The following is a 24,607-nucleotide window of genomic DNA, read 5'->3' as shown; positions in this document are numbered from 1 at the left end:
AGTAGCCCTTTTGTGTAGTAGTTGTGGTTGTTGTTGTTGTTGTCTTGTGATGGACGGTGTGTGTGGAAGAGAAGCAAGCGGCTGCAAGCGATCCGTGATGAGTGGGTGATGAAATCGAGCGACAAAAGAAGAGGAAAGATCAAGTTTTGTGAAAGCTGAGTTCTGGCTGAGTGGAAGAAGGTTCTGTGGGCAAGAAAAGCCGAGACTGTAGGTGAAAGTGGGTGGATCGAAGCGCGTGCTGATATGTGCAGAGAGAGCGAAGCGCTGCGAGTCGAGTCGAAGCAACAAGGAGAGGGAAGAGTGTATAGATGAGGTGATTGAAGCGGTTGTCACAAGCGATGAAAGGATGATTGTGGATGATAGCAAGTGAGAAAGACTGTCGATGTGTGAGATGGTGGTGTGTGAGATGGCGGGAGCGTAAGGTGCTTTGAGAGGATCAAGAAGAGGCCTTGAAGCAGAAAGGAGAGCTAGCCGAACCAGCCACTCGACCGCACTTCTGAGCCCAAGAAGGAAGAATCCAACCAACAATTGGCGCGGCCGCCGCGGCACTGATGGTTTACTGTCACAGTCGTCACAGGTGAAAGGAAGCTCAGCAGGCTGGGCAGAATAGCACTGGCCGCGGCCTCAGGTTTGGGTAAGGTGAAAGTGAAGAAATGGAAAAAGAAAAGAAAATAGAAAAGAGAAAAGAGAAAAGAGAAAAGAGAAAAGAGAAAAGAGAAAAGAGAAAAGAAAATAAGAGTGACAAAGTGGAATACGAAGCAATTTTGCTTTGCCAACGGTAAAATGACAAAGAGACAGACAGAGGGGAAAATCGAAGCTGATTGATGGATATCGCAACTCTGAAATTCTAGTTGAAGTAGATAAAAGCTACACAAAGCATAGAGACCGCAAAGGTAGTGCTTACGGCCGAGTAAAAGGCTTGAGCATCTGAGCACGGGCCACATGTGTCACAACCTACTCAAGACAAATGCTTTGTTTTGCTCTGCAGTCAATGCGGCTCTCTGCTGCTCCTCTTTTGTATATATATAGACTCCTTCTCACTCCTCGCTCTCTCTCTCTCCCACTATCATCCTCAATCATACAAAAACTACAACTGGCTCCCAACGTGGGGCTCGAACCCACGACATTCATGGTGACATCCAGCACGACATTGACACATCAAGAGTCCGATGGCAAGTATAATGCCCCCATCAACACGAGCAGGACAGACAGGAAGGGAGGAGAGAGATGATGATCAAGCGGCCGCCACTGCAGGCAATGGTTGCAAGGAGGGTTGGCTCACACAGGTAGTAAGGATCTTACAGTTGGCAAACCTGGCATTGACAGTGGAGGAAGCAATTGTACAAGTGATGAGCCTCATCAGCATTAGCAGTCAAGCTCCAAAAGGGGAGGTGGAGAAGATTCCCAAGGACATTTCGAGTGCCATTGCACACATCAAGAAGCTCAGTGATAACAACTGGCATACCTGGGAGCCTACCTTTATCAACTGTCTGCAATGGGTATGTAATGCAAAGGAAATCTTATATGGCAAAATAGCACCTGGAAGTGAGGGATACAATGAGGACCTGGACAAGGCACTGGTAGGCCTCATCCATGCTTGCTGTGATCACAGTCCAGAAAGCCACATTGACACATACACCATCAGGGGTGCAGATGAGGAGGTCCAACTTGGAAGTACACTTTATGCTAAGCTTAGGAAGGCACTAACATTGAATGACGTGGTGAAGTGAGCAGGCCTGCAGGACTGCATCCACACCATATGACTGTACAATCAGGATGTCATCAGACTAGGCAAGGAACTTGACTCCATTTGGAATGATGCAGTGTGCCTAGGGAAACATTTCGACAAAGACCTCAAGAAGTCCACCCTTTACTGCTGTACAGCTCAGGATTGGTTCTATGCTAACTCTGTCAATGCACTCAAGATGGCCAAACCAGACTGTAAGTACAATGAAGCTTACCATGCACTTGTGAAGAAACAGCAAGATGGCAAGCTATCGGGTCACATCAGAGGAGCAGCCAGGGTCACTATGAGCATGGAGCAAGGGGCCACTGGTCAGGTGGAGCAGAGGCCCAGGGGGAGGTGTGATCTGCACAACCCCTCAGCCCCTCCAAGATGCTACACCTGTGGAGGACCCAATCACATTGCTCGAAATTGCACAAACAATCCTACATCAACCATGAGCAAACCTGCTACTTGTGCAACACAAGAACTGAGTCACTAGGAACTCAGGTGCACCTTCCTAGCGATTGATGGGGAAGAGTGATCAGCATGCAACACCTGGATTGTCGATTCAGGTGTGACCCATCATATGGTAAATGATGAGAGGATGCTGCTCACCTCGACGAGCAAGGATGGTCAGATCAGTATGGCAGGGGATGAAAAGCTTCAGGTAAAAGCCATAGGAGATGCCTCCCTTCAGGTTGGTGAGGCTACCATCCAGCTATTGGATGTGCTCTATGTGCCAAAGCTCAATTCTAATTTATTGTCCATACAAGGCTTGATCGAGAACAGTGCATGAGTAACCTTTGATGAGTTCGGGACTACCATAAAGCAGAATGATGGTACCCAAGTGCAATTCAGGAGGAACAGGAGACAAGGCCACTTCAAAGTGTGAGGACAAGCACTAGCCTTGGAGCTGGAGAAGACTCTCAATGATGTCCCAGAGGACAATGAGAACACAGGAAGACACAACAATGTCCCAGAGGATGGTAAGAACACAGGAGATCAGGACAGCTACCTCTGGCATGAGAGGTTTGGACACCTGGGACGAGATAAGACAAGGCAAATCCAGGCACACTACCTTGGTACTGGTGAGAAAATGGAGCATGAATCGAAGCACTGCAATGCATGCAGTCAAGGGAAACAGACCCAAGTGCAGATGAGCCAATCAGAGTTGAAAAGAGCAGAGGTGCCACTAGAGCTAGTACATGTAGATCTGATGACAGATCTTAAGGGCCATGCCAACTACCACTATGCACTAGTTGCTGTGGATGACTTCTCCTCCCTGATCTACACAGAACCACTCTGCACTAAGAGTGCTGCACTCACAGCACTGAGAAGGTGGGTTACCAGGATGGAACGAGCAATGGGCAGGAAACTCAAAACACTCTGCAGTGACAATGGAGGAGAGTGGTGCAGCTTAGAAGCTGAAGACTGGCAAACTCAGGAGGGTTTCAAGTGGCAAAAGAGCATTCTGGGGATCAGCATCCAGAATGGACAGGTGGAGAGAGCAATCAGGTTGGTCCAAGAAAAGATGTGCTCAATGCTGATTGGTCAAGCTTGCCCCAGAGAGTTGTGGCCATATGCAATCACAGCAGTGGTGCATGTGATGAACCTCACCCTGTCAGCCACCAAGACCATTCCCTACAAGGCCTTTTACAGAACCACTGCACACAAACTGGCCCAACAGCTGCGAGTTTTTGGGTGCCTGGCATGGGTCCACATCCAATGGAAGGATCAGCAAGGCAAGTACAGACCTAGAGCAAAACCAGCCATCATGATTGGGTATGATGACAAACATAAGGTGTGGAAGTTCTGCAACCTGGACCAGCCCACATCAATTCAATGGAGCAACTCAGCAACATTCCATGAAGACAAAGGATGGAGTGATTGCTAGCAGGAGGCATGCAAGCCCATGGAAGTTGAGGAGGAGGGTGCTGCACCAACCACAGTGGAGGAGGAGACCAGATCAGAGGCTGTGGTGGAGGACCTTCTGCCAGCCATGGACAGCACAGTAGGCACTGCCAACACAGCAGTGCTGAACATGGACCCAACACTTGGAGAGGCAATGAATGGTGAGGATGCCCAGCTCTGGAGGGAGGCAATATGAAAAGAGCTGGAAGGACTCGAGGCAATGGGGACTTAGGAGGTGGTGAATCACCTGCCAAGAGTACCACTCATGGACTCTAAGGTTGTGCTTCAGCTAAAGCTTGATGCTGATGGTGTGCCCATAAAGCACAAGGCATGACTGGTTGTGAGGGGTTTCACACAGAGAGAGGGAATTGACTACCAGGAAACCTTCTCTCCAGTAGCACCCCTTGGAGCAATCAGAGCTATCCTAGCACTAGCAGTACAGAATGACTGGGAGGTGCATGCACTGGATATCATGATGGCCTACTTAAACTCCAGGTTAAAAGAAGTAATCTATATGAAACCACCAGAGGGATCAGGAGTAGCACCTGGACAGGTATACAAAGTGGTCAAGGGCCTGTACAGCCTAAAGCAGTCTGGGTGAGAATGGAACCAGGAGTTTGACAGGTCTTTGTGATGCATGGGATTCTTCCAGGTAGAGTGCACTCCCTGCATCTACACCAAGGGACAGGGCAAAGATATGGCCATTGTGGTCATCTATGTCAATGATACATTAGTCATAGCACCATGGTGTCATGGGCCTGGATGCTCAAGAAGCAGGAGGGTCATGGGTTCATATGGAAGGAGCACAGGTATCGAAGAACTAGTCGACACCAGTAGAGAGCATGGTCGTAGTGCAGTCCCCATGGAGACCATGGACTCCTATGGACTCACATGCAAAGGAGGGCCAAGCACAGCCACAAGGAGGACCAAGCTCAAGGAGCAGGCACAGCCACGAGGAGGACCAAGCTCAAGGAGCAGGCACAGCCACGAAGAGGACCAAGCTCAAGGAGCATGCAGATGGTTACCACTCAGGGGCTCGAGAGACAAGAGCCAAAGGAACTGTCACTGATCAAAGGAGGAGGAGCAGTGTCGAAGGAGTCGACACAGCTCAAGAGGCACAGGGGTGCCAAGCAGGAGAGGCCCCTGAGCAGTACTCGATGAAGAAGGTACTCTCTGGAGAGAGAGCAGGAGCAGCATCGCTGGCGATGCTGAGAAGAGGTATATAACCATGCTTTCTCATCAATAGGTCGAGTGGATCCTCATCCACTCTACTCACCATAACTAGTTATCACTTCAGCATAAGTATACATTAGTTTCAGTCAGCATAGCAGCAATCTATCAAGGTTGCTCCTCATCGTAGTGTGTGTGTTGTATCACCACTACCTGACGTCCGAAGGCGCCCATAGCAGGTTAGCGGTCCGGATATAGATAGAACCGAAGGCAGTAGTCCACTGCGGTCCGGGGATCACTTCAAGCATCAAGTCAACACACTGGACACTCGTGTTGACGCCACCAACCTTATCACCAACACCATCAACCTCATTATCATCGACGCCACCAACCTTATCACCAACACCATCAACCTCATTATCATCGACATCACCAATCTCATCACCAACACCATCAACCTCATCATCATCAACACGCACACCAGACCTTGGTGTCATCATAACATTGATATTGATCGTGCCGAGCTACCCCTGAACGGAGTGTCCACAGAGGTCAGCCGAAACCTACGATAGTATATACAACAAACGCCACCTGCTGTCACTGCACAACTTGATAGTCACCGAGTATCTCGAGACAATAGCTGTCGCACAGTTTGATAGTCACCGAGTATCTCGACAGACCGACCTGGGTTTCAGGCGCGAGACCCCTGACACATGGCTGGAAACAGTCCTAAAGGTTAAGAAGCAGATTGGTCAGAGATGGAAGATGGAAGATAGTGGCGAGGTCTCTCACTTCCTCAGCATCAAAATCAGTTGAAACTGTGTGATGCACAGCATGACGATTGGTCAGTCAGGGTACATTGACCAAGTGCTGGCTAAGCACCTGGACAAATGCACCAAGCCAACCATGGTTCCAATGCAGAGCATACCAGAGGGAACCCTTGTCGCAAGCACAGCACAACAGAAGGAGTATCTGGTGATTGTTGGCAAGCTGCTCTGGGTTGCCAACAGCACCCAGCCCAACCTTAGCCTCACCATGAGCATCCTCGCTAGACACATGCATGAACCATCACAAGAGCATTATCAGGCAGCACAATGGGTCTTATGCTACCTCAAAGGCACAAAGAAAGTTGGATTAGTTTATAGGGGAGATATGTTGCAAGAGCCACTGATCGCACACAGTGATGCAAACTGGGTGAGTGATGCCACCATACAGAGAAGGAGTACATTGGGGTCAGTGGCATTAGTGTATGGGAACCCAGTAGCCTGGAAGTCAGCAACACAAAAATGCATATCATTGTCTGCCATTGAGGCAGAGTTCATTGCAGCCATGGAAGCAACACATGAGGTGCTCTTCCTCAAGCAGCTGCTATGCTCGATTGGCATTGCCACAGGCACCCCAACAGTCTACTAAGACAACACTGGTTGCATACAGGTTAGTAAAGACCCAGCACAGCACTGGAAGCTTAAGCACATTGACACCAAGTATCACTTCATCTGTAACAATGTCCAAGAGGGAAGGGTGCAGATCAAGTATGTGGACACCACAAGAAATCTGGCAGATGTACTCACAAAGCCAATCAGGAGACAGGCAATGCAGCAAGCAAGATCTGGGCTACACCTGCAAATACTGGCAGTGGTGTATGAAATGGAGTCCCCGAGCTATGCGATGGTGTTAAAGAATGAAGGACATACCTTGAAACAACAGCATAATGAACAGGGTACATATGCTGTTGAGGGGGGGAGTTGAAGTAGATAAAAGCTACACAAAGCATAGAGACTGTGAAGGTAGTGCTTACAGCTGAGTAAAAGGCTTGAGCATCCAAGCACAGGCCACATGTGTCACAACCTACTCAAGGCAAATGCTTTGTTTTGCTCTGCAGTCGATGTGGCTCTCTGCTGCTCCTCTTTTGTATATATATAGACTCCTTCTCACTCCTCGCTCTCTCTCTCTCCCACTATCATCATCAATCATACGAAAACTACAACTATTCTAACCTGAAGATCTGAGCACAAAAGACAGAACACACACGCACACACGCACACACACGCACACACACGCACACAAACGCTCAAAATGCTTTCAGAGCTTCTTTTCTTGGCCTTCTTCTTTCCTTAGCCATTGGCTGAACAACCCAAGCCCTCGCCGAATCACGGAATCACAGAGTCACGGAATCACAGAGTCACGGAATCACGGAATCACGGATCATGACTTTTCGTCGGCGATGCAATCTAACACCTTCAAAAGACGACAAGCTCACTGCCGCTTCCATGCACCGCCCCTAACTCAATCCACGTGCTGGAGCCATCTTGTTCCTCATTGCACAACCGAGTGTCGCCGAGAATCAAGTGTCGCCGAGACTAGATGGGGCGTGGAAATGTGACGTTCCTGTGCAATAAACCGACGTCGACTCTGTTAGAAATGAGCATGTGGTGAGGTTGTGTGGGTGGTCGGTTGCAAGGACAATTGCAAGCTCCACTCTCCTCGCTGCTTGCCAATCTACTACAACACACAACAGACGGATCGGGATGGGGATGGGGATGAAATCGGGGCCACACAACAACAGATGGATCGGGATGGGGATGGGGATGAAATCGGGGCCACACAACAACAGATGGATCGGGATGGGGATGAAATCAGGACCACACAACAAAAGACGAGCTTGCAAGGATGCGCACGAGCCAGAAATATGAAATCTTCGGAAAAAAAAGGATTTCTTTTTTACTTAGCCGCCGTCATCGCCTCAGGCTGGAGTTGGTGAGAAATGGCTGGCAAATTGATTGGAATTATGAGGCGCGTGTTGAAGACTGAGAATCAGTGAAACAGTCCAATCCCTCTCTCTCTCTCTCTCTCTTCTCTCTCCACTTGGAAAGAGCAGTGATTGCGCTGTCACAGTCTATTCCAGCCTCGGCACAGTCCCTCTCTGTCCATCCTTCACGCAACCAACCATGCTCTGATCCCTGCTCACCATCATCGCCGCTCATCGTCATCGTCATCACTCCTCTGCATCTCCTCGTCTTCAATACATACAGGCCACCGACTGATCTGGAGCACCATCCCACCACGCCACGCAAACGGACCACTTTGCTGTCACACCGCACCATCGGCGTTCTACATACTACAAGACTATACAGCTACCAAGGCTATACAGCTCCCAAGTCGACATCAATACCCAGGATAGGCTCGATCGCCACCCCTGATTTCACCTGTTTGTCCAAGGATCCAGCTTGCGTACCGCCGTGGAAAGGCTCATCGGCCTCCGCCTCCGCCTCGCTCCCATCGCCTTCTGCAGCTACAGATATCCATTCTCCTCATCGCCGCTACAGCAAGCTTTCGGATCAGGTCATGTCAATCTCGCTCTGATTTTGGTAGTTTCAAGCAGCTGCCCTCCGCGCACCACTATGCACGATCACCGCTACGGCGACGGTGCTTCCACCTCTCAGTCTCCGATCATGTCCAAGAGAACACTCCAGCTCCAAGCTGAAGAAGCTTTCATGTCTCAACCACCATATCGCACCGCCAGCATCGCCAATGAGTCCGACCCTATCGTCCAATCCACCCATCCCAGCCGCTCCGCCCGAGGCAGAGCTCGAGCAGGCACTCTTCCCTCCAGTTGGGGTGATTCTCTGCCCGGCTATCAACCGCCTGCCATCCAACACCGCCAGTCTCCATTCCCACACATTCATTCCAGTCACGCTCTGCGTGCCCAAGCTCCACCCTTGACTGATCTCGCCAGAGTCAACTCGGCTTCGCAGCTCCCTGCTTCCAACCAACAGTCCCAACTTGCCACAGGCCGAGCTCCTCCAGCTTCTTCCAATCGTCTTCGATCTGGATCGCTTACCCTGCCAACAGCAAACCTTGCCAATCCCTTTGGTCCTTCGTTTTTTTCATCAAACTGGCAGCCCACACGGTCTGGCCTGAGCAATGTGACATCAGTTGCGGCGGAAGACGAATCACAATACCGCTCCACTGACCAGTACAACAATGATGGTGGTCCTCGTTTCTCTCTCGTCAATGCCGACATGCTCCAGTATCTCGGCCTATCCGGATCCAGTCCACATAGTCCCAACAGCAACACCAATCCCAGCTCGGAAACAACGACCGAGTCCGATTTCAGCTATACCGACGCCGATGCTTACCTAGCATCTGCCCAGCTTCGCAATCGATCATCCACCCTCGCTGGACAACACTTGCGGCCAAGGCTCAATAACGGCGAAGGACGTGCACGCAGCAGCAGCTATCTGCCCTCATTTGCATTCAGCACTGCAGAGGCAACCGCCGAGACATCGCCTCAACCACCACATGGCTCCAACCTCAACAGATCCGGCAACCTCTCCGGATCGCAAAGCCCTTATCCTGGAAACGCACCTCACTCCTCGCTGCTCAACACTGCACTCCACAACCGTCTGCATCAGTACAAGCCTGCATCATCTCAATACGCAGCAGACATGAACAACGATCGCAGTCCCACCAATGCCTCGCGACCGAGAGCAACCAGCATGGGTGTCCTTGACCAGCCCAACCCCCGTACTCCTTTGAATCGTCAGCAGCCTGTCGGTCTCCCAAACAATCCCAGCGCACCACACAGCGCCTTTGATTCGAGCTTGACATCACCGGCGTCTGCAGGCAACCTCAACCTCATCCTCCCCTCGGGCAGCCTAGCTTCCCACCTGGACACACAGAACGACCTATCTGCCTTCTTGGTCAACGGACGAAACCGCGCAGGCACCATTGCAGCCTTCTCGGGTCCTGGAGGACGAGCTAGGGCGGAACAGGAGCTCTTACGCATGACGCAGATCCAGTATGAAGCTCTCATGGCAAGGGACCCACAAGCACAAACACGCCCGAGCTCTTCCGGACTCGTCGAGTCGCTTCCATCGCTCGACATGTACTCGTCTGCCCCTTTGCAACAGCAGAAAGCAAGCACCAGATCAGGCACAAGCTCGCCCTTTGCCCAGCCCACTCGCTCACTATGGATAGGTCACCTCCGTCCAGATGCTACCAGCCAGGACTTGTTGCAGTCCTTCTCACCTTACGGGCCCATCGAGACTTTCCGCATGGTTCCGGAGAAAGCATGTGCCTTTATCAACTACGTCGACATCGTCGATGCCGTGCGTGCAAGAGACGACATTGTCGGACGCTTGGCTTGTCGACTTGGCTTTGGCACCATTGGACCGGAGGGGCAAGTTCGTGTCGGCTTTGGAAAGCCCGATTCAATGCCTCAGTCTGGAATGGGCAGCTTTGCACCTATGTCCGACTCGTTTGGTGGTGCAGTGGATGTTGCAGGTACCGAAGTGTTTGGCGCTGAGCCGGCGAACCAAGAGCCTTCACGAGCCTTGTGGATCGGTTCCGTTCCTTCGACCACTTGCACTGAGGCGCTCATGTCCATCTTTTCTTCCTTCGGACCGATCGAAAGCATACGCGTCTTGGCCAGTAAGAGTTGCGCATTCATCAACTTCCAAAGACTCGACGACGCTATCATAGCGAGAAAAGCGTTGAATGGGAGAGAATTGTTGGGCACAGAGCTGGGTCCAGTCAAGATCGGCTTTGCCAAGGTGCAAACGAGGATCCCCGAGAGCTACTTGGGCAGTCTAGATCCCGGCTCGCCAGAGTTTCAGGCTGCGATGGAGACGTTGGCTTCCATGCAAGCCTCTGCTGATGGGCACGTCTCGCAAGGTGCAGAGGAGTACCACTCTACTCTGGGACCAGATCAGCTGTCGCGCCAGCATCTGCAACTTGGATCACAAGCACTGGCGCCTAATCTCAGTAGAGAGCCTTCTCGAGCACCGGCATCCGCTACCACTTTGTCTTCTGGTAGAGTTGGAAGCTTCCCAACCCACAGCTCATCCAACAGCATCGTTCCCAGCAGTGACAAAGGTGGCGTTCCGCTCCCTGCCGAAATGAAACCGCGCGCGACGGTGAGCGATCTTCAACATCTTCTCCGCCAACTTGACGAGGATGACCCTAATCTGGAATCTGATCTGGCGCGTATTGCACAAGCTCGTCCTCAGATCACATACTTGACTCGCATTCCGCCAGTTCCCGAACCGCCGCCTTGCAAACGATTCGACAACAACCGTCTCAAAGAGATTCGCAAGCGTCTCGAACAACCCTCTTCCACCTCGGCTGACGCGGATGCCATCGCCCGCGATTACTTGCCCTCCATCGTCGAACTCTCCTCTGACTTGATCGGCAACACTCTCGTCCAGAAGTTCTTCGAGAGGTGTAGTGAAGCGATGAAGCGACAGATGCTGCAACTAATCGCTCCACACCTCGCCACCATCGGTGTTCACAAGAACGGCACCTGGGCTGCACAAAAGATCATCGATTGCACCTTTTCCGACGACCAAAAGGCACTCATCGTCCAAGAGATCAAAGCCTACGTTCCTCCACTACTGTTGGATCAATTCGGTAACTACGTTGTACAACGCTTGATTCCCTTTGGCGAGCCCCATGTTGCTGTGGTATGGGAAGCGATGGTTGATCGTTGTTGGGAGATTGCTCAAGGTCGATTTGGTGCGAGAAGTATGCGTACTTGTCTCGAATTACCTGAGGTTTCTAAGTTCCATATTAAGCAGGTTGCGCTTGCTATTGTGCTCAATTCTGTTCCATTGGCGACTAGTCAAAATGGTGCTCTCCTAGTCACTTGGTTGTTGGATGCAATCGCGTTGAAGGGAAGATTCACCTTGTTGGCTCCTAGATTTGCTCCGCATTTGGCGAATCTTTGTACTCACAAACTAGCTAGTCAGTCTGTCTTGCGCCTAATGGCGCAGAAAGAGGATCGTCAGGCATCAAGGCAGTTGCTTACTCAACTTTTCCAGGCAGATGGCGCCCGAAGATTGTTGGAAGAGATTTTGCTCGATCAGGTCCATGGATCGCAGTTTGTAACCAAGCTTTTTGCCCAACAGGGTTTGTTGCAAGAGCACGAAAGGATAAGTTTTGCTGAGCAGGTTACAGCGTTGATGGTCAAGCATGGTTTGGTGGGGATGCCGCCTTATAGGCCGTTGGCGGTGCAGATGGGGTTGTTGGTTCAGACGAGCGCTAATTCATATGCGTATCAGAATGCAACGACATCAGGGGATGCGTTGGTTGAGCAATTGGGAATGTTTAATTTATCCAGTGGCCTATCAACTTCGGGGATAGCAGGCGGAGTAACAGCAAGTGCGTTTGGCGCATTGGGTACGGATTCAACAACATTCGATCCTTGGGCTCAATCACAGGAACAAGTCTTTGCAACATTGCAGCAGTATGCACAACCCTCGATTAGGCAACATCATAATCAGCATCAGCAGCAGCAGCATTCGAGAGCCTTTTATTAGGTTCATCGTTATACATCGATCGCACTGTGCGGATTGCAAGTTTTGATATGATTACTTGCATCATTCTCTTTCTCGGTTTCCTAGATTGTTTTTTTTTTTTTTTTTTTTTTTTTTTTTTTTTTTTTTTCTTCGAACCCTTGTTCGCACAAGCAGGATACAAGTACACGTACAATCGCATTTCTTGCATCGCAAAAAGTAAATTGCATCAATACAGAGATGTGATCAACTTGCAAAGATGCTGCTGCTTAACCCCTCTTACGCTGTCAGGGTATATAAATGTTTGCCACCTTGGAGCTACGTTTCCCCTACCTACTTCTCTCTCGACATTTCCCTCTTTCCCGCAATTACACGACAAGGTCGACTATTTGGCGTTTTATCATTGACAAGTTCATCAATCCATCGTCCCGTGACAGCAATGCGAAACCCATCTGGACTGACACTGTGTTCGAAATACTTCTGCAGATCTGATCCTTGCTGCACTACTACACTGCCATGTCTGAGTGGCAGGTCCAACAGTGTCCTGACTTTTGCTGTGAGATCGGTATGGTGTGGTTGGTGTTTTGATTTAAGGCGGAATTTCATCCGACAGGTGCTGCCGAGAGAGAGGGATGAAACGATGGGTCCTAGGCCGGGCTCGCCGTCATCGTGGAATGACATTTTTTGATGCTGGAGGTATAGGACAGGGTATATCTCGTTAAAGCCTCGAAAGCTGGAAGTAGGGGAGGAAAGGGAAGAGGAGGAGGGAGAGGAGCAAGAGAGGGACAGGCAAGTGCGATGCTGAAGGAGGCGTAGGGTGGAGATGATGGGAGGAGGCGATGAGGTGGGGTGGAGGGGTAGAGTTCCCATAGCAACAATGTGTTTATATGGTACACCGTAGTTACATGTGAACTGTTGCGTTAACATTCGACCTAAACCGGCTGATGATTTGAGTTGATGTCGACGGAAGGGGATGACGTGTAGACACTCTTCTTTCTTGTTTGAATGGCGTTGACCAGAATCTGGACTTGTACCAGAGGTGCTGCTGCTGTTTGACGATGATCGCTGCGTATCTTCTGGTGAAGGAATGAAGGCAAGATTGTCGCTCTCCTTCCTCTTTCTCTTGCCCACGCTCTTCTTATTCGAGTCTGTTGGCCAAGCATGTCTCTGAAAAGCTCGAAAAATCTCATCAGCCTCCCTCTCCTCCCCACCGCCATGCGTATCCGCCTGAACAAGGTGAACAGCACAATCGCCAAACATGGCATCGAATGTAAAACTATACACCACCATCCTTTCTCCCCCTTCCCCTACTGTTTTCATCTCCATCTTTATCCCCGAACTTGCACTGATTACGGGATCAAACGCCCCACCCTCTTTCCCGTCAAAATCAAACACCCCGCTATTCAGCTGAGGCGGAGGTATGGTGGGAAGAGGTTTCCACTTGCCCACGGCGGAATTGCAGTGTGAGCAACGAGGTTGGAATATTAGCTCGCGACAGCTGAGGCGGCCGCAGTGTTTGCACCATAGACCGCGAGATTGGTCCATGGAACGAGAGCTGGGACGCATCGGGATGAGCGGAAAGGGCGGTTGGCAGGAGGGGAAAGAGAAGTTGAGGATTGCACCGAGCGGGTGGAGAAATGAAGAGGAGAAGTTCAGGCTTGATTCAAGTGGTGGGTGGTGGGTGTTGGGTAGAAGGAAGAATTGAGGACAGGAAGGTCCGAGACATATCCAGCCAAGCGAGAAGACGATCGGGGAGGGGTGTCGGCAAGAGAGACAGCTGGCCGAGTTGGTGAGGGTGCATGGTGATGCCGAGTTAAGGCTTCTGCTTGTTTTTGAGATGAGAGAGGGGAGCGTCGTGGAGGGCAAGGGACCGAAGAGGAGATTCTTGCGTTCTTCCGGGGTCATTGCGGTTGGAGTAGTTGTGCCTGATGTTGGGGTTGAAGATGAGTGAGAGGAGGGTGCCGATGAAGGTCGCGATGAGGAGACCGAAGCTTTCTCGGAGGGCTTGCTTTCCATTCGCTTCGTTACTTGCTTCATTCGCTTCGTTACTTGCCTCTGACTCTTGCTGAAAGTCTCAATCCTGCTTCTTGGATTCCATTCTTTCTCCTTGTCTTTGCGAGATAGCTGCCACCAAGGCTCGCCCTGAGCCTCAATCCATTCGAATCTAAACTTGCACCTTACAAACCCCTCCGCCTTCCCGACCTCTTCCCTCTCCTTGCCACCTCCCACCTCCCTCTCGGCCCAAGCATCGGTTATAAGATACCATCCCAACACAGCATAACCACAATTCAACTTGAACGGTAACAAGGCATAGTTCTCCGCCGCAATCAACACAATTGGCAGGCTGTGTCTGGCTGAGTGCAGCAGCGCGCGAATGGTGCTACTGTCGTCTGCCGATTGGTCTTGTTTGAGCGATGCTTTTTTTGGTTCGCTTGATGCCGCAGTGGATGGGGTGGTAGTAGTACGGGGAGTGATGACTTGGCTTTTCCCCCCACCATGAGAAATGATAACACGGCCGTTGTGTGCGAATGCATCACGACGAGAGGGCCAGCCAGCGAGGAGGTAGCCATAGGCAATCGAGTCTTTAAGTGTAGCCTGTGAAAGAGAGGACCTGAGCAGAACCGAAGAGGGTGGACGCGCGAGGCAGGATGAGCTTACGTAGCAGCCAGTTTGATAGGCTCGGTAGTAAGGCAGGGATTCACAGAGTTCTTGACGGGTTTCCGACCAGATGAGCGGACCGCTGGTTGGCATGCTGGTTTAGCGCATCCTGAGGGGTTGGTAAGGGGATGAGAGTTGGTGGATAGTGCGAGTGATGCTGATGCTGATGCTGATGCTGGCCATCATTGTGAGATCGAAGCCTTGGATTTGAGATTGGGAGAAGCAAGAGATGAAAGCAAAAGGCTCGGCGCTCGACATTCTTGTGTAGTCTGAAGGGCTGTCAAACGTTGACGCTGCGCAAGAACCTTGCCATGTAGAGAGGACGCTTTTGTTGTTCTCGAGGGCGATACGCGGATCTAAGTGACGGCAGGAGGACGACTGAGCAGCAGCGCAATGAGGCCAAGAGAGAGTCGAGGCGAAAAAGCAGCAGCGCATTGTCCAGGCTTGCACGGACCTTGATCTCGTACTACCACAGTCATCTTCATCCCCTTGCCCTTCGCCACAACACGGCACCTCACTCTCAAGATGCAATCCGGTGGCGGCTTCATCATCGATGATCTCTCGACCGTGTTCGATGAGCCCTCAAGATCTCAGCTACAGCAAACCACCAATGCAACCACCTCGAACGCTGATTCGGTTGCGACGCCAAAACAACTGACGAGCAAACAAGAAGGCAAGCTACGAACCTTCCTCGATGGCGTACTCCAAGACATCACTCGAGGCTACAGGAAAAGATTCCATCCCTCGTCGTCGCTGCATACACTTTCGAGCTACTTGGCGGAATGGATGAGGTTGCTTGGTGTGCTGGCTCATGTGCCGCCGTATGGAAGTGCGAGTACGAATTTGTTGATTAGCTATCTCTTGAGGTGTTCCACGGATTTGTGCGATGGAGTTACTGGGTATCGTTTGGCGATGGAGATCCAGGCTGAGCGGAGCTTGAGGAAGAAAAAGGAGGCTCAACAGGCGGCTGGCCAGGATAGCACGCGCAATGGAGGAGGCGCAGCGGACAATGAAGCTACCCAGTCGGATGGCGAAGAAGACCAAGACCAAGAAGAGGAAAGACAACATCAAATAGCATCTCGCACAAAACAGCTCAACCTCGCTCTTCAGACTATCGATCTGCTCGATCGTATATGGGCGGCTGTGTTGAGAGGTAACCTTATCAACCTACCTGTTGCGCTTAGTAATGCAAGAAGAGCGTTCCCAGACACACCCGAAGCTGCTACCGACGCCCGATCGAGCGATGGCCAACAGTCTCATCTGCCTTACCACCCACGCATAGTACATTCAACAAGCAGTCTCGTTCCGTCTCCAGCCATCGACGGCCGCTTTCACTGGGGTTCCAATACAACACATAACACTCCAAGGGAGAGTCTACCAATCCACGGCGGACGAGGAAACAGAACAGTCGGCGTCACAGATCAAGTCCGATTACGCAACATTGCCATCTCCTCCCGCGAGAAGCTCTTCTCCTGGATGCGGACCGAATTGGATGCTCCACCGCCGCCGATCATGGACGAGCTCGATCCGGAACGAGAGCCGAACGACAACACCGTGCAGGGCGTATTCGGTATCAAGTCTCACCCTGGTACTGCGGGTGAGGCGCGGGAGGATGGTGGAGAGGAAGCTGATTTTGAAGACGTCGAGATTGGCGGCGAAGCAGAAGAGGTCAAAGAAGAGGGGTATGATGCGGAACAAGACACGGAAGAGCACAGGCATTATCAAGATTTGTTCGAGAGCAAACTTGATCCTGATGAGGACGACGAGGATGATCAAGAGGCGCCAGCTGCGACTGGAGGCGACTCTGATCAGACACTAGGAGCGTCCGTGTTGGGTACTGTGGAAGCGGTCACTTCGAACGAGGCGCATGATAAGAGGAAGCGAGAAGACTCTCCCGATGGAGAGATGGAGCCAGCAGATCCAGAGGAGCAGCCTCGAGCTGATGGACTTCCGAGCAAGCGTCCAAGAGCGACAGCAGCAGAGGCTGATACAGACGCAGACGCCTCCGAAGCAGGTGCAAGGATGAGCCGCTCCGAAATGGGATCTATCAATTTCAGCCTCTCTGATGCTATTGGACAGTGGGATATCGCGTTTACCCGGCTGTTCTCGAGGACATTACGGACGCTCAGTGATCTCTCAGGAGGATCGAAGCGGGCGGGCAAGAGAGACTTTGCTACGAGCTTAGCAGGTATCTCGGGTGCAGATGAACAAGAGCCTGCTGATGAGCGATAGTCACACTGACTCTGTTGCAGCAACAACTTTCATCCGATACAAATTGATTGGCTCTATCAGTGGCGGGAGGTGTCTAGTAGGCATACTTCTTCCGAGCCTGTTTAGCGATAAAGCTAGGGAAGATTTTGTCCAGCCAGGTCGCAAAAGCGTAGAATGGAGGCAGAGTAATGGTGCCCTCCGTATACCGATCGACTGCAAAGATAGTCTTCTCTGCTACATCTGCGGATGTGAGCATCTTCTCTCCCTTCACCCAAGCTAGATCCTGTGGCATTGCCGCCTTGCTTGAGTCGAGGTCGACTGCAGAGTGACGGAACGAAGTAGCAATAGTCCCAGGGCAGATGGAGAGGAAGCGAACTTTGTTCCTCCTCTTGCCCGAGCCTGAGTCCTTCTTGGCAGACTTGTCAGCGTGAGCTTGAGCTTCGATAGCAACTGAACGGAAGAGTGAGAGTTGAGCTGACTTTGTTGCTGCATACACCGATCTGGTTGGGGTTGCAAAGAGAGCTGCTGCCGAAGACATAAGAACGACCGCTGGGAACGAGGATGTGGTCTGAAGCATAGGTAGAAATGCAGCTAGACAGATTGCTGTTCCTGCAACATTTACCTTCGAAGCACTGCTAACGGCTTGTTGTACAGCCAGTAAGCCCGATGCGTCCGGGAAAACTTTGGTTAGATCTTGCTTCTCTGTCGGCCTGATCGGATCGACACCTGCCACGCCAAGCAAAGGTAGGAGTGCAGAGACGCCAAAACAGATGTGCAAGGTATCAAGACCTTTGAACTTGGCTGAGACTTGCTTGCTTAGCTTGTCGACGTCTTCTGCTTTGGAGCAGTCGGCAACGATGCAGTGGATGCGAGATTCGTGTTTGAGTTTAGCCTCGTCTCCAGGTGCTTCGTCTGACATGTCGTATTCTTCTCCTTCGGCTGCTTGGGCGATGCACCGCTTTCGGACAGCTTCGAGGCCTTCGAGATTGCGTCCGACGAGGATTAGATCGCGACATCCTCGACGAGCGTATTGGAGGGCGAGAGCTTCACCGACACCACGCTCGTTGGATGCACCGAGGATGAGGACCCGCTCTTGGTAGATTTTAATGCCTTGGATCCGTGGACGAGCGGAGAAGTGGAACATGACCGCGAGAGGTGCAGTGAGAACGATACAGACGAGTGTGCCGAGGAGGGAGAGGGTTTTGGTGTCTGGTATCGATATACCGAGCTTGTCGAATGCTGATGAAATGAGGTCCATGGCTGCGGACATGTGTTAGCCTGAACGAGTCACGCTGTGATGAGGAGGTCGATGGTAGTATGGATGCAAGTAACGCCAAGCAAAGGGACGGGGTTAGGCAAGAAGCTTCTGACAACTCTCTGTTGCGGTCGCCGCTTTCAACACCTTTCCAGCCAACTTTATGGCCGAGAGAAGGACGTGCGAGCATCCAGCATATCGAGAGACACAAAAGTGGAGGAGAGTTCCTGAATTACGTAATCCTGACTCTGTAACCTTCTGGACATGCGTGTCTTTGGATTTTTTATTTTTTTTTTGGTTTTGTTTGGTTTTTGGAAGAAAAGGCTGCCGAACGCTCAAAGCTGTCATTTTGGCGCTGTCAAGGTCAACACTTCTCAACCCTGCCTCCAGTCACCATGCTATCGATTTGCTCATCATCGCAAGCGCGACCTTGAACATACTTTCACGGGCTCTCGAGGAGCGACGACCCCACAATTAGCACCAAATTACTCTCGCGCAAGATGTCGAAAGGATCACGATCCGACTCGGAGTCAAGCTGCTCCTCGTCCAGCTCTAGCGGCTCCTCTTCCGTCGAAGCTCAAACCGCATCTGTTTCCACCACAAAGCTTGCAGCTTCGCGCAACCTTTCCAAGATTGGCTACCGACCACCTCGAGGCTTCGAAGCGGTTTCCTTCTCCTCTTGCTCGCCCTTGCTGGAAAAGAAGCTATCTGCTGGCAAGGGTCAACAGCTCTGGGCAGTCCGTATCCCAGCCGGTCTCTCACCATCTCAGCTCGATGGTGTAGTAATCGACATCCCTCGCGACACCTCCGATCTCAAAGCGGCTGTCAAACCACTAGGCGCGATCAGCGTACGCACAACATCATCCAGCATCGTCGACACGTACAACTTCTACACTTCGGTCCCCTCCGCTCTCAAAGGTAAAGGTAAAAAGTCACAGTCCAACACCGCAGACTCACAACTGATTGCAATGGCATCAGAAAGCGCAGTAGGCGCCAAGGGAAAGGAAGATGCAAGTGTAGCTGTTGGACAAGGTGCTGCGTCGGAACTAGAGAGTTTGAAGCTATTGGTGCCTGCGGCGGATGGGAAGGAGGCAGGGAAGCTCGTATTGGCACCGGTGAAGGTGGAAAGATGTTTGCATTTGTCAATTGCTAGTCCTGCCGAGACGAACAAGGCAGAGAAGCCTAAGGAGACAAGTAACAGGTTCGAGGAGAAGAAGCTACCGCAACAGCCTTGGCACTTGTTAAAGGGCAACTTTAAGCCTCCTGGTACTCGTAGCAACAGCGATGCAGCAACAGCTGATGCAGCAAGCCAAACGGTAGCAGACGAGGAGAGTGACAAGAAGCAGAAAAAGCGCAAGGCTAAGACGGAGGGTGAAAAGTCTCCGAAGAAGTCTAAGAAGGACGAGTGATGCTTCTCCTCGTCAATCGGCAACTGTAATGCAATGCTTGCTCTTCAATTGCCATCTCGTGTTTGTGTGCATGAGTTAGCATCACATGGTAAAAGGGCATCTCCTCGAACGGCAAGATCCGAGCCACAGAGCCGAACCTAACATCCTCTGAATCTTGCATCCAGTCAATCTCGGCATCGGGCATCGGGCATCGGGCATCGGGCGCGGCTAGGCTCCCAACATTTCGCTCGAGACCCACGCTCACAAGACCCTCGCTTCCTTTTCCCTATTTCTTCCTTTTCCCTATTTTTTTTCCCTTTTTCCTGTTTCTTCCTAGCTGCAACGGCCAAATTTAGTTGAAGTAGATAAAAGCCGCACAAAGCATAGAGGTAGTATTCACGGCCGAGTAAAAGGGCTTGGGGAATAGAGGGCACAGCAGTGCGTGCACATGCATGCTGAGCATGTGCAAGTAGTGAAAATCTGAAAATCCTTGACTTGCATCTGTATTTAGCACCATCATCAATCATACAAAAACTTCAACTGGCTCCCAACATGGGGCTCAAACCCACAACATTCAACACATCAAGTGTCCGATGCTTAGCATAATGCCACCAGTGACAAGAGCAGGGCAGACTGGAAGGGATGAGAGAGATGATGATCAAGCGGCCACAGCTGCAGGCAATGGTCAAGAGGAGGGTTGGCTCATGCAGGTAGTTAGAATCTTACAGTTAGCAAACCTGGCACTGATGGCAGAGGAAGCAATAGTGTGGGCAATGGGTCTTGTCACCATTAGCAATCAAACCCCATGAGGAGAGATGGAAAAGATCCCCAAGGATGTCTCAAGCTCAATTGCCCATATTAAGAAACTTAGCAATAGCAACTGGCACACCTGGGAGCCTACTTTCATCAACTGTCTGCAATGAGTATGCAATGCGAAGGAAATCCTGTATGGTGAGATAGCACTGGGAAGCAAGGGGTATGACAAGGACTTGGACAAGGCACTTGTAGGTCTTATCCATGCCTCTTGCAATCACAGTCCAGAGAGCTGCATTGATACATACACTGTTAGGGGTGTGGATGAACATGTCCAACTTGGTAGTACACTATATGCTAAGCTCAAGAAGGTGCTAACGTTAAATGGTGCAGTAAAATGAGTGGGCCTGCAGGACCACATCCATACTGTATGTCTGTACAATCATGATGTTGTCAGGCTAGGCAAGGAACTGGACTCCATCTGGAATGACACTGCACAACTTGGGAAATGACTTGACGAGGACCTCAAGAAATCCACCCTATACCACTGCACAGCACAAGATTGGTTCTATGCCAACTCTGTTGATGCCTTCAAGACAGCCAAACCAGATTGTAAGTATGATGAAGCCTACCATGCATTAGCAAAGAAGCAACAGGATGGTGAGGTCACTGGCTGTATTAGAGGAGCAGCAAGGGTTGCCACAAGCACGGACCAGGCAGAGCAAGGACCCAGGGGCAGGCACGATCCTCGCAACCCCTTGGCCCCTCCAAAGTGCTATGCTTGTGGAGGACCTAATCACATTGCTCGCAACTGCATGAACACCAACAACAACTCTGCACTGAGTATGGACAGACCCACCACCAATCCAGCACAAGAAGCAAGTCAGTAGGAACTCGGGTGCACCCTCCTAGTGATCAGCAGAGATAAGCAACCAACATCAGACACCTGGATCATTGATTCAGGTGCAATGCACCACATGGTGAATGATGAAAGAATGCTACTCACCTTGATGAGCAAGGATGGTCAGGTCTGTATGGCTGGAAATGAAAGGCTTCAAGTGAAGGCCATAGGAGATGCCTCCCTTTGGGTTGGTGATGTAACCATTCAACTATTGGATGTGCTCTATGTGCTGAAACTTAATTCTAATTTATTATCAGTACAAGGTTTGATCGAGAATGGTGCACAGGTAACTTTCAATGAGTTTGGAACCATCATTAGGCAAAATGACAGCACACAAATACAATACAAGAGGAACAGAAGAAAAGGGCAGTTCAAAATGCAGGGAAAGGCACTAGCCCTGGAGTTGGAAGAGACACTCGACAATGTCCCAGAGGACAACCAGAACACAGGAAAACTAGATAATGCCCCAGAGGGCAATAAGGACACAAAGCATCAAGACAGCTACCTATGGCATGAGAGGTTCAGACACCCAGGACAAGACAAAATGAAACAAATCTGGGCTCATTACCTAGGTACCAATGAGGAAATGGGACATGAGTTGAAGCACTGTAATGTGTGTAGCCAAGGAAAACAGACTCGAGCATGGATGGGCCAATCAGAGTCAGAAAGAATGGAAGCACCATTAGAGCTGGTACACATAGACCTGATGACAGATTTCAAAGGTCATGCCAACTACCACTATGCACTAGTTGCTGTGGATGACTTCTCCTCTCTGATCTATGTGGAACCACTCTGCACCAAGAGTGCTGCACTCATGGCGCTGAGGAGGTGGATAGCCAGGATGGAACAGGCAATGGACAGGAAACTCAAAATGCTCCACAGTGACAATGGAGGAGAATGGTGCAGCATAGCAGCCGAAGACTGGCAAACTCAAGAGGGTTTCAAGTGGCAAAAGAGTGTCCTGGGGATCAGTGTCCAAAATGGATGGGCAGAGAGAGTGATCAGGTCAGTCCAAGAAAAGATGCACTCGATGCTCATTGGTTGAGCTTGCCCCAGAGAGTTGTGGCCATATGCAATCACAGCAGCAGCACACATGATGAACCTCACCCCATCAGCCACCAAGACCATTCCCCATGAGGCCTTTTATGGAACCACTGTGCACAAACTGGCCCAACAGCTGCGAGTTTTCAGGTGCCTGGCATGGGTCCATGTTCAATGGAAGGACCAGCAAGGCAAGTACAGGGCTAGAGCAAAGCCAGCCATCATGATTGGGTATGATGATGAGCACAAAGCATGGAAGTTCTGCAACCTGGACCAGCCCATGTCAATTCAATGGAGCAACTCAGCAATGTTCCATGAAGACAAAGGATGGAGTGATTGCCAGCAGGAGGCATGCAAGCCCATGGGAGTTGAGGAGGAGGGTGCTGCACCAACCACAGTGGAGGAGGAGACCAGATTGGAGGCCATGGTGGAGGACCTCCTGCCAACCATGGACAGCACAGTAGGTGCTGCCAACACAGTGGTGCTGAACCTGGACCCAACACTTGGAGAGGCAATGAATGGTGAGGATGCCCAGCTCTGGAAGGAGGCAATATGAAAAGAGCTGGAAGGACTCGAGGCAATGGGGACTTGGGAGGTGGTGAAACATCTGCCAGGAGTACCACTTGTGGACTCTAAGGTTGTGCTCTGGCTAAAGCTTGATGCTGATGGCATGCCCATAAAGCACAAGGCATGACTGGTTGCAAGGGGTTTCACACAGAGAGAGGGAATCGACTACCAGGAAACCTTCTCCCCAGTAGCACCCCTTGGAGCAATCAGAGCTATCCTAGTGCTAGCAGTACAGAATGACTGGGAGGTGCATGCACTGGATATCACAATGGCCTACTTAAACTCCAGGTTAAAAGAAGTGATCTATATGAAACCACTGGAGGGATCAGGAGTAGCACCCAGACAGGTATACAAAGTGGTCAAGGGCCTATATGGCCTAAAGCAGTCTGGTCAAGAATGGAACCAGGAGTTTGACAGGGTTTTGCGATGCATGGGATTCTTCCAGGTAGAGTGCACTCCCTGCATCTACATTAAGGGACAGGGTGAAGATATGGCTATTGTGGTCATTTATGTTGATGATACATTAGTCATAGCACCACAACTGGAGACAGTGCTAAAGATCAAGAAGCAGATCAGCCAGAAATGGAAGATGGAAGATAGTGGCAAGGTCTCTCACTTCTTAGGCATCAAAATTAGTTGAGACTGTGCAAAGTGCACCATGACAATCAGTCAGTCAGGGTACATTGATCAAGTGCTGGCAAAGCACCTGGACAAACATACAAAGCCAACCATGGTTCCAATGCAGAGTATACTGGAGGGAACCCTTGTTGCAAGCACAGTGCAACAAAAGGAGTATCCAGTGATTATTGGCAAGCTACTCTGGGTTGCCAACAGCACCTGGCCTGATCTTAGTCTCACTGTAGGAGTTCTCGCCAGACACATGCAAGAACCATCACAGGAACATTATCAGGTGGCCCAATGGGTCTTATGCTACCTCGAAAGCACAAAGGAGGTGGGATTGGTCTACAGAGCAAGTGAACTGCAAGAGCCACTGGTTGTGCACAGTGATGCAAACTGGGCAAGTGATGCCACCATACAGAGAAAGAGCACCTCAGGGTCAGTGGCGTTGGTGTATGGGAACCCAGTAGCCTGGAAGTCAGCAACACAAAAATGTGTATCATTGTCTGCTGTCAAGGCAGAATTCATTGCTGCCACAGAGGCAACATGCAAGGTACTTTTCCTCAAGCAATTGCTATGCTCAATTGGCATTGCTACAGGGACCCCGATGGTCTACTCAGATAACACTGGTTGCATACAGGTGAGTAAGGACCCAGCACAGCACTGGAAGCTCAAACACATTGACACCAAGTATCACTTCATTCACAACAACATCCAAGAAGGAAAGGTGCAGATTAAGTACATGGACACAACATGGAACTTAGCAGACATGCTAACCAAGCCCATTGGAAGGCAGGCAATGCAACAAGCACATTCCAGGCTACATCTGCAAATACCAGCGGTGCATGGTATGGGACCCCCAAGCTATGCAACAGTACTGAAGTATGGAGGATGTGTCAAACAGCAACAGCACAATGAACAGAGTACATATGCTGTTGAGGGGGGGAGTTGAAGTAGATAAAAGCCACACAAAGCATAGAGGTAGTATTCATGGCCGAGTAAAAGGGCTTGTGGAATAGAGGATGCAGCAGTGTGTGTGTGCATGCACCGAGCATGTGCAAGTAGTGAAAATCTGAAAATCCTTGACTCGCATCTGTATTTAGCACCATCATC

The 24,607-nt window shown here is 50.8% G+C and overlaps 9 protein-coding genes across 9 annotated transcripts; 7 read left to right on the top strand and 2 right to left on the bottom strand.

The window, feature by feature from the left end:
- Positions 1-1,181: 1,181 nt before the first annotated feature.
- Positions 1,182-3,833, top strand: UHO2_01135 (uncharacterized protein; the record flags this gene model as incomplete). The annotated part of the gene is made up of 5 exons (XM_041553603.1): positions 1,182-1,499; positions 1,776-1,941; positions 2,299-2,514; positions 2,620-3,609; positions 3,676-3,833. The coding sequence occupies 5 exons, from the start codon at positions 1,182-1,184 to the stop codon at positions 3,831-3,833; spliced, it is 1,848 nt and encodes a 615-aa protein (XP_041409537.1).
- A 646-nt stretch (positions 3,834-4,479) lies between these two features.
- On the top strand, positions 4,480-6,556 carry UHO2_01134 (uncharacterized protein; the record flags this gene model as incomplete). The annotated part of the gene is made up of 4 exons (XM_041553602.1): positions 4,480-4,855; positions 5,066-5,378; positions 5,641-6,001; positions 6,242-6,556. 4 exons carry the CDS (start codon positions 4,480-4,482, stop codon positions 6,554-6,556), a joined length of 1,365 nt encoding a protein of 454 aa, XP_041409536.1.
- Positions 6,557-8,208: 1,652 nt separating this feature from the next.
- UHO2_01133 (uncharacterized protein) lies at positions 8,209-12,126 on the top strand (the record flags this gene model as incomplete). Its single annotated transcript, XM_041553601.1, has 1 exon — positions 8,209-12,126. One exon carries the CDS (start codon positions 8,209-8,211, stop codon positions 12,124-12,126), a length of 3,918 nt encoding a protein of 1,305 aa, XP_041409535.1.
- A 309-nt stretch (positions 12,127-12,435) lies between these two features.
- UHO2_01132 (uncharacterized protein) lies at positions 12,436-14,853 on the bottom strand (the record flags this gene model as incomplete). The annotated part of the gene is made up of 1 exon (XM_041553600.1): positions 12,436-14,853. One exon carries the CDS (start codon positions 14,851-14,853, stop codon positions 12,436-12,438), a length of 2,418 nt encoding a protein of 805 aa, XP_041409534.1.
- A 432-nt stretch (positions 14,854-15,285) lies between these two features.
- UHO2_01131 (uncharacterized protein) lies at positions 15,286-16,992 on the top strand (the record flags this gene model as incomplete). The annotated part of the gene is made up of 1 exon (XM_041553599.1): positions 15,286-16,992. The coding sequence occupies one exon, from the start codon at positions 15,286-15,288 to the stop codon at positions 16,990-16,992; it is 1,707 nt and encodes a 568-aa protein (XP_041409533.1).
- A 73-nt stretch (positions 16,993-17,065) lies between these two features.
- UHO2_01130 (uncharacterized protein) lies at positions 17,066-18,229 on the bottom strand (the record flags this gene model as incomplete). Its single annotated transcript, XM_041553598.1, has 1 exon — positions 17,066-18,229. The coding sequence occupies one exon, from the start codon at positions 18,227-18,229 to the stop codon at positions 17,066-17,068; it is 1,164 nt and encodes a 387-aa protein (XP_041409532.1).
- A 497-nt stretch (positions 18,230-18,726) lies between these two features.
- UHO2_01129 (uncharacterized protein) lies at positions 18,727-19,635 on the top strand (the record flags this gene model as incomplete). Its single annotated transcript, XM_041553597.1, has 1 exon — positions 18,727-19,635. One exon carries the CDS (start codon positions 18,727-18,729, stop codon positions 19,633-19,635), a length of 909 nt encoding a protein of 302 aa, XP_041409531.1.
- A 2,009-nt stretch (positions 19,636-21,644) lies between these two features.
- Positions 21,645-22,865, top strand: UHO2_01128 (uncharacterized protein; the record flags this gene model as incomplete). Its single annotated transcript, XM_041553596.1, has 3 exons — positions 21,645-21,881; positions 21,903-22,273; positions 22,325-22,865. 3 exons carry the CDS (start codon positions 21,645-21,647, stop codon positions 22,863-22,865), a joined length of 1,149 nt encoding a protein of 382 aa, XP_041409530.1.
- Positions 22,866-23,606: 741 nt separating this feature from the next.
- UHO2_01127 (uncharacterized protein) lies at positions 23,607-24,446 on the top strand (the record flags this gene model as incomplete). The annotated part of the gene is made up of 1 exon (XM_041553595.1): positions 23,607-24,446. One exon carries the CDS (start codon positions 23,607-23,609, stop codon positions 24,444-24,446), a length of 840 nt encoding a protein of 279 aa, XP_041409529.1.
- Positions 24,447-24,607: the final 161 nt, after the last annotated feature.

Source organism: Ustilago hordei, assembly GCF_900519145.1.
Source record: "Ustilago hordei strain Uho2 genome assembly, contig: UHO2_contig_02, whole genome shotgun sequence".
Lineage (NCBI taxonomy): Eukaryota > Fungi > Basidiomycota > Ustilaginomycetes > Ustilaginales > Ustilaginaceae > Ustilago > Ustilago hordei.
Note: the sequence above shows the minus strand (reverse complement) of the source record. Positions and strands in the feature narration are given on the sequence as shown.